Source organism: Hippocampus guttulatus, chromosome 7 (assembly GCF_054856545.1).
Source record: "Hippocampus guttulatus isolate MCC_2025c chromosome 7, RoL_Hgut_1.0, whole genome shotgun sequence".
Lineage (NCBI taxonomy): Eukaryota > Metazoa > Chordata > Actinopteri > Syngnathiformes > Syngnathidae > Hippocampus > Hippocampus guttulatus.
This window is the reverse complement of record NC_141267.1, coordinates 21,120,032-21,137,325: the sequence shown is the minus strand read 5'-3', so window position 1 is coordinate 21,137,325 and position 17,294 is coordinate 21,120,032. Positions and strand designations below refer to the sequence as shown.

The 17,294-nt window shown below is 46.3% G+C and overlaps 3 protein-coding genes across 4 annotated transcripts; 2 read left to right on the top strand and 1 right to left on the bottom strand.

Annotated features, from left to right (window-relative positions):
• Positions 1-734: 734 nt before the first annotated feature.
• Positions 735-9,216, top strand: btbd8 (BTB domain containing 8). 2 transcript variants are annotated; one of them, XM_086116014.1, is made up of 5 exons: positions 735-834; positions 2,772-3,225; positions 4,062-4,220; positions 4,305-5,921; positions 8,357-9,216. In XM_086116014.1, the coding sequence occupies exons 2-5, from the start codon at positions 2,847-2,849 to the stop codon at positions 8,836-8,838; spliced, it is 2,637 nt and encodes an 878-aa protein (XP_085972140.1). In that variant the 5' UTR covers positions 735-834; positions 2,772-2,846; the 3' UTR covers positions 8,839-9,216. The 2 variants fall into 2 exon arrangements, with proteins under 2 accessions (XP_085972140.1, XP_085972141.1); XM_086116015.1 differs by lacking the exon at positions 735-834 and adding an exon at positions 846-1,232.
• An 887-nt stretch (positions 9,217-10,103) lies between these two features.
• Positions 10,104-11,942, top strand: c7h1orf146 (chromosome 7 C1orf146 homolog). The gene is made up of 5 exons (XM_086116680.1): positions 10,104-10,407; positions 10,828-10,921; positions 11,051-11,213; positions 11,647-11,725; positions 11,835-11,942. Exons 1-5 carry the CDS (start codon positions 10,348-10,350, stop codon positions 11,940-11,942), a joined length of 504 nt encoding a protein of 167 aa, XP_085972806.1. The 5' UTR covers positions 10,104-10,347.
• LOC147203048 (glomulin-like) lies at positions 11,579-17,087 on the bottom strand. Its single transcript, XM_086116679.1, has 18 exons — positions 16,900-17,087; positions 16,256-16,381; positions 15,633-15,743; positions 15,462-15,570; positions 15,157-15,391; positions 14,875-14,971; positions 14,635-14,801; positions 14,170-14,223; positions 14,063-14,093; positions 13,913-14,002; positions 13,693-13,734; positions 13,524-13,597; positions 13,340-13,424; positions 13,148-13,257; positions 12,960-13,023; positions 12,749-12,884; positions 12,169-12,263; positions 11,579-12,105 (listed from the first exon to the last, which is right to left on the bottom strand). Exons 1-18 carry the CDS (start codon positions 16,981-16,983, stop codon positions 11,956-11,958), a joined length of 1,860 nt encoding a protein of 619 aa, XP_085972805.1. The 5' UTR covers positions 16,984-17,087; the 3' UTR covers positions 11,579-11,955.
• Between the last annotated feature and the right edge of the window lie 207 nt (positions 17,088-17,294).

Sequence of the window (17,294 nt, the reverse complement as noted above, 5' to 3'; positions counted from 1 at the left end):
ATGATTAAACAAGATTTATAAAGAAAGGAAGTTTTAAACCATTTACACGTGCATATAAAATCTAAATGTAATCCCTGCCTACACTTTACAAACTAAGGAGAGTGCTATTAAATGTGTAAATGTGAGTGTGCTATTGATAGCGTCTGATGTCATGGGTCTGTCTCAGTGACGGACTGAGGCTGCTGTTGTCTTCTTCTCTGGTCAAAACAGTGTCCTCTAGCGGATACTCAACGAATTGTACCTTATTAAAAATATTAATTCTGTCTTTTATGCATTTTTTTCATTTTTAAATTATCCGTTTCACTTCATTTCTACAAATTAGTCACCCCCCCCCCCCGTAGTAGACCCTGTCATTTCAATCTTTTTACAGTTAACGTCAACTGGCGGCGAAAAATCAAGACCAATTAATAGAAATAAACAAACAAAGCAATCGAAACGTGACATCGTTGGCGGAGGTTAACGGCAAATTTTGGGAGGTGAGTGAGACGTTGCCCTCGTGGATTAAACCCGTGGCGGTCTCAGGTAATCTGATCCAACCCCCACAGCCACTCAGGCGCACGCGTACACGTCTCGCGTGCCCGGAGAGTGAGCATGAGGAGGGCGGGGTTGTGTGTTGCTATGGCGATGAAAGGTCCTTCCAAGCAGCTGCTGATTGGCTGACACAGCACAGAACCCTTTTTTTTTCCAATTCTTATCACAGCCCTCCCCATTTTTCCCATCCACACCCCCCCACCCCTGACCCCCGCCCCTAAGAGTTCCAATCACCAGACGCATTCCACGCTGCTGCTGCTGTACTGCGTCTCCTTTTGGAGCTTCTCGTGGTTTCCGGAGCCGGTGAGAAGCTTGTGGTGTGGGGATGATATGATGTAGCTTTGTTTAATGTGTGCTGCATGATTGGAGGAAAAATGTGTCGGGGTCGTGCGGGTGGGGAATAAAATGGTGCACATGATCCACACACGCTGGTCTGTGGATGCTAAAGCGACACAGAAGTAGCCGCCTGAATAATTCATCCTGGATGTCATCGCAAGCGGACTGCGTGGAAGACGCACCGACCGCGTCACCAGGCTTATTATCGTTGTGATTATGAACTGTCGGTCATGTTCTTAGCTGGCATTATTTGCTGGATTTGTATGACTGCCGCTTGGATGCAGCGCGCCGATCAATTCATTGACCGAAGGTTTGTTTTTTCTCTGCTCAATGGACTGCGCGTGAGTGTGTGCGCGCACACTAAGGTAAGAGCTTACTCATGATGTTGCAACTGTTGTCTGCCTCAAGATGCTTTACACCAGAAGACTGTCGTCAGCAGCTCCCAGGTCATTACTGATACTTTTGACTAAGTGGAATTCAAGCGTCGTGTATGGCGTGGTCGCTGCATCATGTGTGCATCCGCGTTTCGGTCCCGGGATACTTGGTGATTTGTTGGTTCCACCCAGTCTTGCCGTTTTGTTTGGGTTGTCTGCCGCAGCCGCTTTTTGGCAAGTAGATTCTGACATGGGGTCACTCCACAATGTTGGGTGCCCCCCCCCCCCAGTAGCCTCTGACAGGCACTCCACAGTGTTGTGTGTGCTGGTCCACTAAGCTACCTCACCCATCCAGAAAAAAGAAAAAAAAGAATTTAAACTAAATACACAAAAAAGGTTTGCCTGTTTAGCATTAGCATCAACGCTAACCCTTGGCACATTGACATACCGCTCAGTCTTTTGACGAGCAGACAATGATGCATCACGCTAAGTGTACAGTCATTTCAGCCCTTGATTGCAGAGATTTGCCAAGTGACACAAATGGCGAGCCGGCTTGAGCGCATCAGCTTGGAATGAGCGGCAGATGTGCCGCTAAGACCCCCGCCGTGCGGATCAGGCGGGATTGAGAGCTCCCCTTTATTGATCCTTGTCGAGTATCAGAAATGCAGCGGCCACTTCATGACTAAACATAGCACTCCATAGCGTGAACTTGGGCTTTCTTTGGTGTTTACGAGATGGTGATTATCCCAAACATTTCTTGACAAAGTGAAGTCGCCAATTACCGTATTTTCCACACTATAAGGCGCACTGGATTATGAGGCGCAAGTTAAATGAATGGCCTATTTTGTCTTTTTTTTTCATACATTGGGCGTATCGCGTTATAAAATGCAATCTACAATGCATCCACTAGATGGCGCTATGCTCAAGGAAACGCCAACAGAACGATCAGAGTCAGTAAAACTTACTGAATAAGCAGCGACACCGTTCACTTAACCAAGAGCAAGTTATAACATTGACTCGTTAACGTTGAACTCTCTTGCCGCTGCTCTATTTCCGCGTTCAACTGCGTAACCGATCACCTTAAGTTTGAGCTTTGCATTGTCAGCATGTCTCGAGCAAGGAGCCATTTTGGGGGTCGAAATATTACCGTAATGACCATACACAAGCCGCATCGGATTTTAAGGCGTGCTGTGACCTTTTAGGTGCGCATTTTAGTGTGGAAAACACTGTACTGGCCTCACGTGCATATTGCAGCATTTGTTGTCTTTCTTTGGTACAAAAAAATGGCAACGCAAGAAAAATCTGCTTTGACGGCATAAGTGTGAAAGGAGTTTGTTGATACATCTGTAGACCGATGTCGGCATGTCCCGACATCCATATGGTAACATTTCTCATCTTTTTGTGTGAATATAAAATTGTGACGGATGTCAAAGTTTTCAATGGTTTTCGTGCGGTCCCAACACTCGAGACCGCTCGCGGTACACCGTATTGTACTCACACAGTTCTATGTTCTTTTGTGTCTTTGAGCAGAAGAAGGCGCCTCGGAAGATGTTCTCCGTCTGCTGGGTTCGAGAGCGTCTGAGCGCGTAGATTCCTCTTCCTGCCATGAAGTCAGACGCGCTGACGACCACTCACAAATCAGGAGATGGACAAAACTCCAATCGGAAGACGACCAAGAAGCCTGGAGAGCGGAGCTCGGCGGCAAAGCCAAAGACGACACTGCTGACCGGGACGCCGGTTGTGAATGGCACTGCCGGAGCCGCGGGAGTCGGGCGGCATGTTGCCGGTCCGGCTCGCCCCCGTGTGGCGAAGGAGACTGAGAAGAAGGTCAATCCTGGGACCAGACCGAAGACCTCCCCTCCTAGCTGCATGGCAAGAGCTCCCAGAGGCTCTGCGCAACAAGCCGCCTCATCCACGTCGGGTGGCGTCTCGCCAGAGAACGGCGGCGGTGGGGGCCCTCGAAACGGCACTGCCTCCATTCCAGGTGCTTACTTGTTATCTTGAAATCATTGGGACTGAGTGACAGAGGTGAGAAGTCAATCGAAATTGAGTTTTCGTTAAATCTCAGACAACCAAGTCCCATGTCCTAAAATTGGGGACTTAAGTCTGACTTGAGTCCCCAGCGTCTGCTGAAAGACTCGTCAGAAGTCATGTCGTTGCAGTGTCTAGACAAGCCGAGATAAAACGCGCTCAGGCTGCTGCCAATGTGCCGGCAGCTGCTCAACCGCAGACGTCTAAGCCCCTGCACAGCTGCTGCCAGACTGCGGGGACTCCGGGGGTTGAGTGGAGCTGGGGGGGGGGGGGGGGGGGGTTGTTTGGTCAACTGAGCACTTTGAGCTTTTGTGGTTTTCGAAGGGCCGCTTAATCCGGATGTCATCACCGACGGCGTTGTTCAAACCCTTCTGTACTAAAGCACTTAAAACACAAAAAGTGAAAGCTCCGAGGCTGAACGGAATCCGTCCTGGGACTCTGGTCAATGTTTGATTTGTTTGGATTGCAACATTTTAAACCAGAGCAACTAACTTTCAACGCTTCAGCCGCAACTGCTAGTCCACCCTTAACCGATACTCAGAACGCTAACCTCGGAATGGAGAGTTAATCCCCATGCGAGCTGTTGTTGTACAATATTTGACTCCGGGGATCAGGGACACACAAAACAATTAACCGTAACCCCGAACTGGGCTAACTCTAACCGCTATTTCTTAACCGCTGACTTTTGAGCTTGTCGCTGGCTACGCTATCGGTATCGGGGGCAGAGCAGACGAACGGCGACTGTCAAGCTTTTGTCCTCAACACTTATGGTTTATGACCGTGTTCCAGGAGCCAAACCCAAACAGCAGGCCAAGCCGCTGTACAAACCGCCACTCGCCAAAACGGACTCGGCAAATCCCGTCAGCAGATCCAGGGTGAAAGAAGGCGCCAAAGTCAAGCCTGTAGCAAAAACGGACACCAAAGGCAAAGGAATCCAAGACAACCACGGTCAGACTTTTTGCTCTCCTAAATTATCTCTCGTTTTGACTCTAAATGTCTTTTGAACACCTCCCTGTTCTTTTTGTGCTTTAGTCGCCAAGCACGGAGCTATTGGGAAAAATCAGACTTTGCCCAGGAAGGATTCAGACAGCTCGAGAGCCTCCGCACCGACCAAACCACACGGGGAAACCGCCGAAAAGGTCCTAACCGGAAACTCCACCAAGTCCTTTTCGAAATCAACCAAAGTGTCTACTCCGCCACCGAAGCAACCCTTAAGCAAGTCGGCATCAAAGCTTAAAAGTACCACCGAAACTGAGAGAGCACCGCCAAAATGTGGAGCGTCCATTCGAAGTACTAAAGGCCTGGAGGCTAAGGAGAATGGTAAAAGTTTAGACTGTAAAACCGAACAGGAACAGAGTGGAAGCGCCGGACTTGCTGGCTCTGAGGAGCTCGCGGCACCACAGCCAAGCCAGGACCAAGATTCCCTCAGCCTCCATCTGGACTCAACTTGTACTTCCGGAGTCCAGAAGACTGAGAAACAGGCGACAAATGGAGCAGAAGAGCCTAGCGTAGCGCCACAAGCGGTCAGATCCATCGCGTCGGTGAAAAAGACTGAAAGCCTCACGGGTGTTCGGTCTCCGAGTACCCCCGGAGACACTCCGTGCAGCGTGGGAAGCACCGGCACTCCCTTGGAGGACTCCTGGAGCGGCATCCACACGCAGATCAGCCCCGCGTCCGAGACGGGCAGCACACACTCCACCTCCTCGGACGACATCAAGCCTTGCTCGGAGGACTATGACGCGGGCGGCTCGCAAGACGACGACTGCTTCAATGAACGAGGGGTGTCCAAGTGCGGCACCATGCGCTGCCATGACTTCCTGGGGCGCAGCAGCAGCGACACGAGCACGCCCGAGGAAATCAAGATGTACGAGGCCGGCGCCGGGTTGAGGGTGGAGGTCCGGCTGCGCGGCCGGGAGGCGGAGACCACCAGCGAGGAAGAAGGCGCGAGGCCGCGTCCCCGGTCGCTGTTGCAAAAGCAACGCTTAGTGTCCGCCGAGACGACATCCAGCGTCCCGGAGCACCAGACGTCCGAGGAGGAGGAGGAGGAAGAGGAGACTGAGGAGGAGAGGTCTGAAGTGGAGGTGGTCCCCAGTCAGGGTCTGACAGAACCCTCGCCACCATTTCAAGGCATCGTCAACCTGGCCTTTGACGATGGCGCCGCGGACCAGGACGACGAGCAACCCGACTTTCAGTCGACTTCCAATTTCCGCCGATCCGTTTTGCTCTCCGTGGATGAGTGTGAGGAGTTGGGCTCGGAAGAATGCGGCGCCCAGACCCCTCAAGACCCCGACGACGCCGCCACCCCGTGTGATGTTTTCGAATCGGACTCGGTCACTCCGCTATCCCACTGCGCCCCTTCCCGCTCACCCAACCCGTGCCAACATTCGGGAACGGCGCGCCAGGAGCAAGGTGAGGACCCCCAAGAAAGGCCTCCAGAATCCCCAATGGAAAGTCAGCAAAGCCGAGGGACCGGCCCGCTTCCGCCGAGCGTCGACGACACCGGAGACCCCCCGCCCCAGGAGCGGCCGTGTCACCTGGACCTGCGTCAACCGTACGCCAACGGAACCAAGAAGGCCGACTTGCACCTAGACTTAAATGAGCCACGCGTGACGGGGGACACGCCCACACATGCTGCACAGTCTCCAGCAGGTAATGTATGATATATGGACTCTAAACCTGATCCCCCCAACCACCCCCAAAACCATTTTCTCTGGGCCTGACTCCTAGTCCTGACCCCTACACTGTACCTGCCATCGCTTGTGTAAAAAGAAGGATATTACCACCTCGGACATTCCGGTTCAAATTCAAATCAGCATTTGAATTTGCAACATCGATATCCTGAGTCAGACCCCGGTGAAGACCCAGAGGGCATGGGTCGTTTCATTAAAAACAACCCCAAAAAAGCACTTTTACATACACACAAACATTTTATTTTTGTGCTGGATTTCATACAGCGCTCCACATTTCCACCTCTGAGGTTGCCGCGTGCAGTATTTTAACATATCGCAAATGCCGCTCTGGCTATTTTGGTGGCCAAACACAACCGAAAAGCTGCCAAGCGACACTTCTCTCGACGTCTGTTTATGGACGGAGTGTTTGGTGGAGGCTGCGCCACTAACTATATTGTTTTTTTTTGGTTGTTTTTTAAAATCACGAGCAACGTGTGGGAACCTCTGCCAAGGCTTACGAGGTCATGACAGAATTTTAACATGACACCAGCTGGATAACGTACGAATAATCATAATTATACTTCATAAAAAGATCAGCAACTGTAGCTTCAAAGTCACAAATTTTAAAAAATTGGCAATTTATCGAAAAGCGTCCAAACTGTGAACATGAAAGATGATTGACAGGTGCTTTTTTAAATCAATATTTTAACTGTATTTCTTCTGAATACTGCCATGTAGTTCCGGTATAATATCCAACAAAATAAACTGTTGTTGGGTTTTTTTTGTTGTTTTGTTAAAATGATAACTTAATTTTTTGTATTTAAAAAATATATATTTGTTTTTATTTTAAATTGTGTAGCAAGTGACGCTAACAAAAAGTTAGCCTAAATTTTTTTTTGTAATCTCCTGGTTCTTCTTTCTTTTGTGCATCAAGTTGTCTTTTGTTTCGTTTTTGATGTTCTTATTTTGTCACCGCACACATGCATGCTGCTGCTTTCCCCGACATCCATTTTCTTTGTTTGTCTGATTTTATCTTCTGTTGTCCCCTGTTGACTCGTGTCCGGATGCTTGACGACGACAAACAATGTTGCTGTTTGCTTTTGCCGGCGCAGCGTTCCTCTTGTGTCGTACAGTTTGTCCTTCCTTTCTGTTCAAACCCCCCCCCCCCCCCTCCTCGCCCCCACCCCCAAAAAAAACCTACAACAGTTTGCCGTTGAGAAGAATATCTACGCAAACTGGTTCGATTTTAGATTTTGTGACACACACACACACACACACACACACACACACACACACACACAAGAGTTCCGTGTGACGCATGGCTTCTTGCTTTGTTTGGGCATGTGGATTAAAAAAAAAAAAAAGATGCATTGAAAAGTGTTGTTTTTGCTGTCAAAGCTGCTGTTAAAGCAGGGGTGTCCAAAATTCGGCCCGGGGGCCATTTTATGGCTTCTTTTCTTGACTGGCTCATGTCGCTATCTATAAATAAAATCGTTGACTGTTACAATATGATGGACCATTGTCAGAACAAATTGCTATATCGGGTCAACTAATAATATCTCGGTGAAGCAGCACGTGGCTCGAGGGTTAGCCAAAGTGTGTTAGCAGTCGGAAGAAAAAAAAACCTCGTACTGTATTCCATACGTCTGCTCTGTACAAATACTTTTTGTTGCACAAATTAAAATAGAAAGGCAACGCTCGGTGTTTCCCATTTGTTTAAAACAATTAATGTGATTACGCAAACAAGGCTTTAAAACAAACAAACAAAAATTGTTCTCCTCTGTCCCTGTCGGAAATGCTTCGGCCGCATCTGTATCGTAAATGAATTCAACCCTCTCATGTTGCGGGTCAAATTAAATCTCAAACAGAAAAAAAAAAAAAGAAATTGATTAAATTTTGTGTCTTTCTTCAGTGATGCTTTTTTTTTTAATTAAAAACATTGCATTACGTTGTGTAACATTTTTTAATTTATTACACGTTACAGCGGGTCAGATTGACCCACGAACATTGTTGAGAACTCTACACTCTACTGTGTGCTGCCTCAACACTTGAATTGACCCTTTGGGGATTTGTGAAGGATGACCGTATCGTAACTTATCTTAGCCCTGTTAAAAATGGATCTCTGACGTCTATCGCCGTCAATGGCAGTGAATAAGTTAAGTGAGAGAACGTACGAATCACCAGACCGAAATTAATAATGCAGTTGGGAGTTTTTTGGGGAACAATTGTGTGTTGGAAAAAGTTTGGATACCCCTGCATTAAAGCTACTACTTCCGACTCGAAACCCTGCAGCTCCCAAGCAACAATATTGATTATTATTTTATGTGTAATTTGTCTGAGAAATGTTCACAAACAAAAAGATGCGCAGGGCTGTGATTCAGTTTGTCATTTTGCAATATTGTCAATTGTTTTTAGGCGACATTGCTTGTGACAGATTGGATCTAGGCGGCGGCAAACGCGAGCGGACGCCGTCCAACAAAGCCCTCTCCCCCATTTACGAGACGGACACGGGTGACACTTTTGCGCGCCGCTCGGACAAGGACAGATCCAGACAAGGAAACACTGAGGACAAAGGCAGCGAGTTTGCCGAGCGGGACTGGAGCCTGCTCAGGCAGCTCCTCTCGGACCAGGAGTCCAATCTGGGAGTGATCAACCCGGTGCCCGAAGAACTGAACCTGGCACAGTACCTGATCAAGCAGACGCTGTCCTTGTCACGGGACTGTCTGGATGCCAGGGCCTTCCTGTCCCCGGAAAGGGAGACCTTCAAGCGCTGGGCGGAACTCATCTCACCCATGGAGGACTCGTCCACCAGTATCACGGTGACCAGCTTCTCCCCGGAAGACGCCGCCTCGCCACAAGGGGAGTGGACCATCGTGGAACTAGAAACACACCACTGACTCGTCACACATGCGAAAATCACGTTATGTCTTGGTCCCAATTTATTCTCAATAAAAAACAATTGTCCCTTTACAAGTCTGTTATGCATACTGATGTTTTTCATGTTGCTTCAAAGCAGGGAACAAAAACAACAACTCTCTCATTCAAGTCTTCTAATGCAGCGGTCCCAGACCACGAGTCCTTGGGACATTTGCTACAGGGCCGCACAAAGAGACTGAACAAAAAAAAATTTTTTTAATCTATTAATCAGTCTATGTACACACTCACCCACTCTCTTGATCATTCTGTGTTCTAATGGATACCTTTAAGAAACTATCGTTGGCTACAGCCTCTGCATTTTGTGTCATATTACCAAAATAAAGACGTGTGTTTATCTAGCGTTGAAATGGATTATTTGGCCAAGGCACACACAAAACACTAAGATATAATACTCACCGTGGGGGGGAAAATGCACTGTCGACACAACAGACAAAAATAAACTAGGAGTTGTAGTAGAAAATAGGGATACTTAGTTGTATTCAAGTAGAGACGACTTTTAACCCTCAAAAATTACACAAATCCAGACAAGCCAAGTGAGTGTACGTAGATAGGAGGTCGGTGGCACAAACAATCTTGGCGAAAGATGAATCAGGGAACGTCACAGTGCTGATAACGTTTTCCGGTTGGCTTTTACAAATTAAAAGTATACTGGCGACGTTTAGGGGTGGGTAGCAGGGAGACACAAGAAAACACCTAATTTAAAATTTGAAAGTACAGCTCATCGTTTCGTAAAAATCTTTGGGGACATTTTTGACATTCCATCAGCTTTTTGTCGTTTAACCCCCCCCCCCCCCCCCACCCACCCGAAGTATGAACGAGGGAAGTGATCGCCGTTAGCTGATGTTAAAACAAGTGTAAGTTGAGGGGTTCGCTGTTTTGTAGTGGATAGCTCTACTTTAAAAATGGGCAAAAGGAGAGATGAAATCCTTTGAAGGCAGCTTTTTATTTTCCCCTGTCTGCACCTCCGAACAAACGAACGAGAACACACCTCCTTCCCGGAAACACAAAACACTTCCTGGTTTCCTTAACCAATCAGATAATATTAACATAAACTTGTTTAAGCAATTATTAAACGAAATATAACCTAGGTAACTGTAACACAAAAGAATATAATGCTCAAATATTAAATGAAAATAATTAATAATTTAAAATAAGCTTACACAAGTAACAAATCAAACCCCAAAATTGAATAACGACGTCTTGATTCGACACACAACTGGGAGAAGTGACCGGACACTCGTCGTAGTCACAGACTGGTGTTGTCAAGTTTAAATTACATTTTTTTAACACCTTCCATCAGCTTTTAATTTATTCAACCCCGGCAAAGTAGACAAGCTAACTAACTAGCAGCTAGCTAGACAGCTAACTGGCTGACGCGGAGGCGGCAAAAAGCTAAAAAATATAACGAAGACTTTGTTGGATATTTTTTATTTTAATTTTTCAAAATTACCTTCATATCTCTTTTGGTGATGGCGGCTGAAGGGGAAATGAGGTGGACAACAACTATCATCATTAGCACGTCACTGCAGGTAAGCAGTTAACGCTTGGAGTTGCCGGTTACGGCAAAATAACCACTGCGTTATAAATAATCGCTGTACTTTCTGATATCTGTGCTTTAAGTGGATATTTACAACTTCTTTTTACTTTAATTCCTTCGAGTTAAAAGGGATAGATATACCTTTATGTGTATGCCTTTTTAATTGAAGTAAATGTTTCTCTTTTATTTTTTTAATTCGAGTACAATGTCTGTAATTCTACTTAAGTACAGGATGTGGGTACTTTTCCTACCTCAAGTAGGTAAACAGATTAAATTTGGGAGTCTGATGATGACTCCCCGCAAAAAAAGGTCATTTTACAAATTGCGGCGACCACTTTTCGTGAGTTGAAGTTCCGAGATTCAATTCCTTGTGTAAAACCAAACGTTTTCATCAAACTTTTTTTTTTTTCAGAGCCATGAAACCATCCGGATGCTCCAAGCTCAACAGCACAGAATCCGACTGTCAGACAGTGTGGAGTGTGGCTCCTTCATTTTTCCTCTGTCTGGTAAAACAATGTCTAATCGCTTGTTATTTACCCAAACAAGAGTAAAATCTATTTTTCTGTCACGTTATTTTATTTGTAATAAATGTAAAATGGTCTTGTGCTAATTGCAGTCATGTCTTGCATGTGTAGGTACTGCTTTCAAACTGGTGGAGCCTGAAAGTGTGCGAGACGAGCCGGGCCTTATCGAGCAAATCCAAAAATTTGTGCGGGTCCACCGCAATAGTTTTGTGCTGCTGTACGCTCCTTTCAACGGCAAACGACAACTGGACATGCTCTCACTCATCCAGGAAAAGTATTATAAACAGCCATGGTTCTGGTTTCAAGACAAAGTTAGAGTTGGTATTCATACTAGGGTTCAAAGGTTAATGCTACAAATTAGGGGTTCAAGCCAAGGTTAGTTTGACAAATTAGGGTTTGAAGCAAAGGTGAGGAATTCAAGCCAGGAGTAGCATTTCAAAATATGATTTCAAGGGTTAGGACTTCAGGCAATGATAAAAGTTTCAAAATATTGTTTCAAACCTCAGTGCTGCGGTGTAAAATTAAAGGTAACAAACCCAGATACGCATTTTAAAAGTCGTTTCCAAGGCAGCACTTAATTTATTAATATCAAAGCCGCATATCCTGTAAAGGTTTCAACGACAATTACACACCATGCTGTACATGTATGAAATGTTTTATTCCATCAATCTCACTTCAGAAGTTTTTTTGGTCTATTTTTTTCCCAGATTCTTCAGCAGTAATCTCCGCATCTTGCCTGTGCGAAACAACAGCGAAATTCTTAAAGGAATGCTGACCATTGCAAAGGTAAGGCTGCGATTCCACTTTGTTCCAGTTTTTTTTTCTTCTCCATATTCAACTCCTGCTAGGTGAGTTAATTGTGTATACCCCCCCCCTCCCCCCACCCCCACCGGAGGCCACAAGCAAGCCTCACGTGGATCGCATCCGGCACAGGATGTCTCTGGCCAAAACTCACATCGTGGAGAGAAGCCCCGTGTGGGACATGCTGAAGAAGCTCAGCTAATCACCAGTGTGTGTCAAACATTTGAAGCTTTTTGTTTTTGTTCATTCAAACAAAATAAAGCGCTGGCGTCGAGCATGTCGTGGTTCTTTTCCGCAGCAATCTCCTCCGTGCGCGCGATGAGGCTCTCCATCAGGTCAAAGGTCACGAGAGCGCTCTGCAGAACCTGAGGTACGGTCCCAAGTGAAACGATGTCATAGGATTGATAATATGAGTCTGTGTGGTTTACCTGGTGCCGCTCCTCCGGGGACATTTTCGACATCGTGTCTCGCTTGACTGGCTGACTTTGAAGGTGTGTGCGGGTGCAGGTTGACGCTCTGGCCGCTAGAGGGCAGAAATGACAAGCAAGTAAAAATAAATGAAGCAATGTGAGGGGGGGAAAAAAGTTGTACTGTCGTCTTCCAAAAATGTAGAAGAGAGTCATAGTATAGTAGGAAACAGTGTGGTTGCATTTTGTTTTTTAAGAGCGGAAAAGGTAATTTTACTAAAGCAAATGGATCCATTTTCAACACCGCTTATCCTGAACAGGGTCATGCTGGAGCCTATCCCAGCTGACTTTGGGCAGAAGGCAGACCACACCCGCAACTGGTCGCCAGTCAGTCACAGAGCACATAGAGAGGTGATTAGTGTTATGACCATTAAGTCTCTAAATTCGTATTGCGCAATTTAGCGGTCCCATTTTTAAACAATTTAATGGAAATATCTCAAAAACAAAAACGTAAAGGCGTTTTTGAAGTCAGCCTCCAAAATATCTCCGATTCAAAGTTGCCGTTGACCAGTCCCGACTCTCCGGGCGTGTGCGCCTTTACCTCTGGCTTTAAGTTTGTGCTCATCTCTCAGCTCGTTCAGCTCGCCCGTGTAAAAAGATCTTGACATGCTGATGCACACGCGGAGCATTTTGGTGTACTCCTCCTTGATGCCGCACACTCCTTCCCAAATGTCCGCCTGCGGATAGAAGAGACGATTAATCGGGGCAGGTGGACGAGTGAGGAAGGAGGACGTCCAATCCGGGTGACCTACATTGCTCTTCAATGGTTTGTCCCGGATGAGAAGATAGCGCAGGAGGTTCAGGCTCTCCATGATCCTGGATGAACACACACAAGGAAAAGGCGTTTTCATTTTTTTTTTTTTTTTTTTTTTTGCATTGACATTTTAAGTTTTGTAACTCAGCCAGCTAATTAGTGTTGTCGTTTCTGAAACAGGCTTACTTGTCCATATGGTGGAGCACGTTTGTTTCCGTACCCTGAGGCAAACTCAAAGCCGAGCGCAGGAGCGACACAAATTCCGTCCCCAGGAACCATCTCGTGGCGTTGCCCGGCTACAACATCACAATGCTGTTGGACATTTTTTCCAATACATGTGTGTCCTTTTGGTTTTTTCATGCTGGTCGCGAATGTCACCTTCATGGAGGACTCGACTTGATGTCTGATGTTCTTCACAATATAACCTTCCACTCCCGGATGCTTGCTGGTTTTTAGCAGGTTTCTGTTGTTGTTGTTATTTTAAATAAATAAATAAAAACAAATAGAAACCAGGACACAGTGTCCCAAAATATACGAGGCGGGGTTGGAGACGACAACTTGCCCAAAGAGCTTGTGCTTTGCTTCAGCGTCGAGTTTTTTGATGAGGAGCTGGAGGACGGTGAGTCCACTTTCTCTCTGTAAACATGCATTCGCTCAATTTGGTTTTGGTTTGCTATTTGGTTATGTCAAAGTCACTATTAGAGCTGATCATTATGGGAAAAAATACTCACCAGATGCCGCATGGGACATTCAGTCAGAACCTGCAGCAGACTCTGGAACATTTGACATTGTCACTGTAAATTTAGCGGCCCAAATATGAATCGTACGTATTTTTCCGCATATCAATATGCGGACGAATTGGACCAAACTGTCCATGCTGTGATTTCTTTTGGGGTTTTTTTTTTCAGTCAGTCTTAAGGCATTAGCTAAGTTTAAATATCAAAGTCGTACCTGCTTTACATCGTAAAAACTCTTCACTTCCAGCAGCGTGGCGAGCAAGCTGTTGTCCTGCGCTCTCTCCAGACTTTTTTCAAACAGCGCCTGGAGGACCGTACGTTAAATCCCGCAACGTCGTTCTCATGATGAATGCTTATTCCTTACCAGTCCTTTGAGTACGTGTGACTCCTTTTTGCTGACAAAGTTAGACAATGGAATTTTAGGCGTACAAAAAAGATCCAAGATTCGTTCATTCGGAGTTGATGTCGTACCTCCTGAGCAGCTGGTGGACGTATTCCAGGTTGCGCCAAAGGACAAATTCAGGGCTGGGAACGACAGCAAAGACTCTTAACGGGCTTGCGAAATGTAACTCAACTCCGTTTTTTTTTTAATAGAGCACTTTAAAAACAAACACCAGGGCTGAAACAAAGTGCTCCACGTAAATAAATTAAACTGGACAGAAGACAATTGAACATCATGAAAATACTTTAAAACGCAAACAAAGTTAAGAGCGATACAAAGATTTTTAAAAACGGCTTCAAGTTTAATGTTTTCCAAAACAAAGAGCGGAATCTAAAAAATAAACTAGTTCACAAGCAGCCAGTGGACGTTATATGCTCCCTCTTACGTGTTCCAGTTATGAAGTGAGCGGCAGCGTTTTGACCCAACTGGAGACATTTGATGGACCGGCTGACTCCAAAGAAACGAGAAAATCATGTCGGGATCCAAAGTCTCACCTGAACACGATGGGGAAGCGTTCTGCATCCAGCTGCTTGACAAACACCAAATACGCCAGGCAGCCTTTGGACTCGGCCAGCTGATTTTTGTCCATCTGGATGTTCTTCTTCACCGTACTGAAGAACAGGAGGTCGGCCGCTGACTCTTGGATGGCGGCTAAAGTGGCCTGTATAACGGAAACGCAGGTTCATGGAAAAAGGAAAAACCTTCAAGGGAATTTTATCCAAGTAGCGTCTCACCGTGATGTTTGACGCAAACAGCCACATGGGCGTCGTCGTTGTCGTCCCGGGAGTCAGCGGAGCCTCCAGCAAAGGTTCTCTGAGGCTTCTCATGCAGCTGCATGATGAGAAACACCCATGTTGAACCTTCAGAGGCATCGCTGTAACGTTTTGTAAACGGTTTTAGACCGAAAAAAAAATACAATGCTACTCTCATCAGTTTCTGGAGAAAAAAAAGTAAATGAAAAAAAAACTTTGTGTCACCTGTGCTGTCATAAAGTCAGTTCTTTTTGTCAAACGTACAAGTTGAGGAGCTCCGTCTTCATCTCCCGGCGTTCTCCGTCTTCGTGTTTCCTCACCTCGCCCGAGAAGGCCTTAGTGAAGGTGGTCAAGGCATGGCAACAGCGGCTCAGGCCCCACTGGTCCTCCTTTTCCAGCTCTTCGGTGTACGGCACCGGCAGCCGAGTGAGCTGCTTGTGCAGGACCCTCAGCGCCGAGCCCAGCCAGGACGCCCGACCCTTCGTCAACCTCAGCAGGCCTTGTTTGAGCACAGTGCACTTCAGTATTTTATACGGCAGGAGGCGCCACGGAGCTGCATTAAAAACTACCTGCTTCAAGATGAGGGACCGCTAGCACGACAGTCTCGGAAATAGAAGGCGCATCAGTGTCTTCCATGACGTCCAGCAAGTTTCTCAGGACTTCATCTGGCCCGCAGGTCTACGCGACGGGATGAACAGGTTGACGACTGTCTCGCTTCTCACGCTTATGTTCGAACCCACCGTGGTCACGTGTGTGATAGCCGACTGGATGCGGTCCCGACTCTTTTCGTTCTTCAAAGCTTCCTTCGTGAGAGGAGCCAAGAGGACGCAGCCCATGGAGTTGACAATCCTCTACAGAAAACAACTGATAAATCATGTCTAAAAACGTCTTTGAGACAGAATTAATCACAAAAGTTGTTTTTTTTTTCCTTTTCTTTTTCTTGATAGTCAGACATTGTTGTGGAAAAGGTAACCATTTGTTTTTGGAGAGGGAAAAAATGTTGAAAATATTTGTAACTTTTTTTAAGGGGAAGTCGACTCGAAAATGTTGTCTACAACTTTGTGAAATATAAATTCAGCAGCACAATCCCCCCATTTTCTCCATCTCATCGACTTGGTGTCGCCTGAAAATGACATCACGACCGCTCACGGCTCAGTTTGCGAATGTCACGTGACCAAACTTGGGCCGGCAGGTGACATCATTTGTTGTCTAGGTCATTTTGTCCAGCGTTAGCCGGCGAAAATGTTTTATGACGGTGTGCGTTTGGTCTCGTTGACAAATTATTCCAAATGTGATTGAGCTTTTGAAGCCCCGATTGGAACAGGTTGGAGTTGAACTTGTGAACAAAGCCAGTGAGAGTTACCCGATTTTTATCGTCTTGAAGGAACACGAGCAAGCGCTCGCTGTCTCCCTGAGCGAGACACGAACATGCCAAGTCCTTGAAATGCTGCCGGTCCTCTGGTGTCAGCTCCTCCTCAGGAATGTCTCTCTACAAAAGGACACGTGATTTTATCAGCACCTTCAAGTCATTATTAATACCCGAGGATTTGGTGCATGTGAAGGCCTTCTTAAAATTGGTTTTAAAAAAATGCCCAAAACACTAAACTGTACAAAGTCAACGATACGGTGGATGTTGACCAAAAGTCCCTCTCCGAGTGATGCGATCCGTAGGTGCCCCCTGCTGACGGAAACGTGTACATGCAGTCACTTCTGACGCTCCCAATTTGTTTCAAATTCAACTCTGGTTGAATCCTCTTGCCATGTCACCACCCGCTAACCCCGATTTTCCTCTTGCTCCACCCAACTTTAGTCATTAGAAGGATTTGTTTTTCTAGAGCCGAAAGATCTTATTAAAAATGAATTGTGATTATTCTTTTCCACAATATTGCAATTTAATATGTGATGATTTGTTTTTCTTCCCATTGTGTTTTTAATTTGAATTTGAGCAATTGCTCAGACTTTTTTTTTCACACAACAAGACATTTTTGGAGAAGGTTGTGGACTCACCCATCGCTGGATGAGGTCGTTCACCTTCCCCTCGTTCATCATCACGTTCGCCACTGGCCTCTCAGGAAATCCTTTTAACACCATGTCTTTATTCTGGAACAGCGGCAGCTGGCGTGGCCGCCACAACTGTCAGAACCGCGGCTCGCCCGAAGAAACCTGTGTCGGTGCCTCGATTCGGGGCGAGAGGAAGCCTGACGTAAACCTCTTAGCTGCCTTTGTGCTGTAAGAGGATTACTCGGTGCGCTCACACAACATGCTTGGAAGTGTCTGGAAGGATCCGAGGACCCACTCGAGACGTGACACAATGAAGGAAAGTTCCGGTTTTCAAGAAAGGGACATTTTGAAAACAAGTTTGCACTGTTACTCCATGACTGCACTCTTGAGGTTCACATGTT

Excerpts from the sequence above, each read along its gene's own strand:
- btbd8 (XM_086116014.1), top strand. The coding sequence starts at position 2,847 with ATGAAGTCAGACGCGCTGACGACCACTCACAAATCAGGAGATGGACAA. Across the intron at positions 4,221-4,304 it reads AGGAATCCAAGACAACCACG|TCGCCAAGCACGGAGCTATT; the intron begins GTCAGACTTTTT and ends TTTGTGCTTTAG. Across the intron at positions 5,922-8,356 it reads TGCTGCACAGTCTCCAGCAG|GCGACATTGCTTGTGACAGA; the intron begins GTAATGTATGAT and ends AATTGTTTTTAG.
- c7h1orf146 (XM_086116680.1), top strand. The coding sequence starts at position 10,348 with ATGGCGGCTGAAGGGGAAATGAGGTGGACAACAACTATCATCATTAGC. Across the intron at positions 10,922-11,050 it reads CTTCATTTTTCCTCTGTCTG|GTACTGCTTTCAAACTGGTG; the intron begins GTAAAACAATGT and ends TTGCATGTGTAG. Across the intron at positions 11,726-11,834 it reads GAATGCTGACCATTGCAAAG|GCCACAAGCAAGCCTCACGT; the intron begins GTAAGGCTGCGA and ends CCCCCACCGGAG.
- LOC147203048 (XM_086116679.1), bottom strand. The coding sequence starts at position 16,983 with ATGGTGTTAAAAGGATTTCCTGAGAGGCCAGTGGCGAACGTGATGATG. Across the intron at positions 15,744-16,255 it reads TTCAAGACGATAAAAATCGG|AGGATTGTCAACTCCATGGG; the intron begins GTAACTCTCACT and ends TGTTTTCTGTAG. Across the intron at positions 15,571-15,632 it reads CTATCACACACGTGACCACG|ACCTGCGGGCCAGATGAAGT; the intron begins GTGGGTTCGAAC and ends CCCGTCGCGTAG.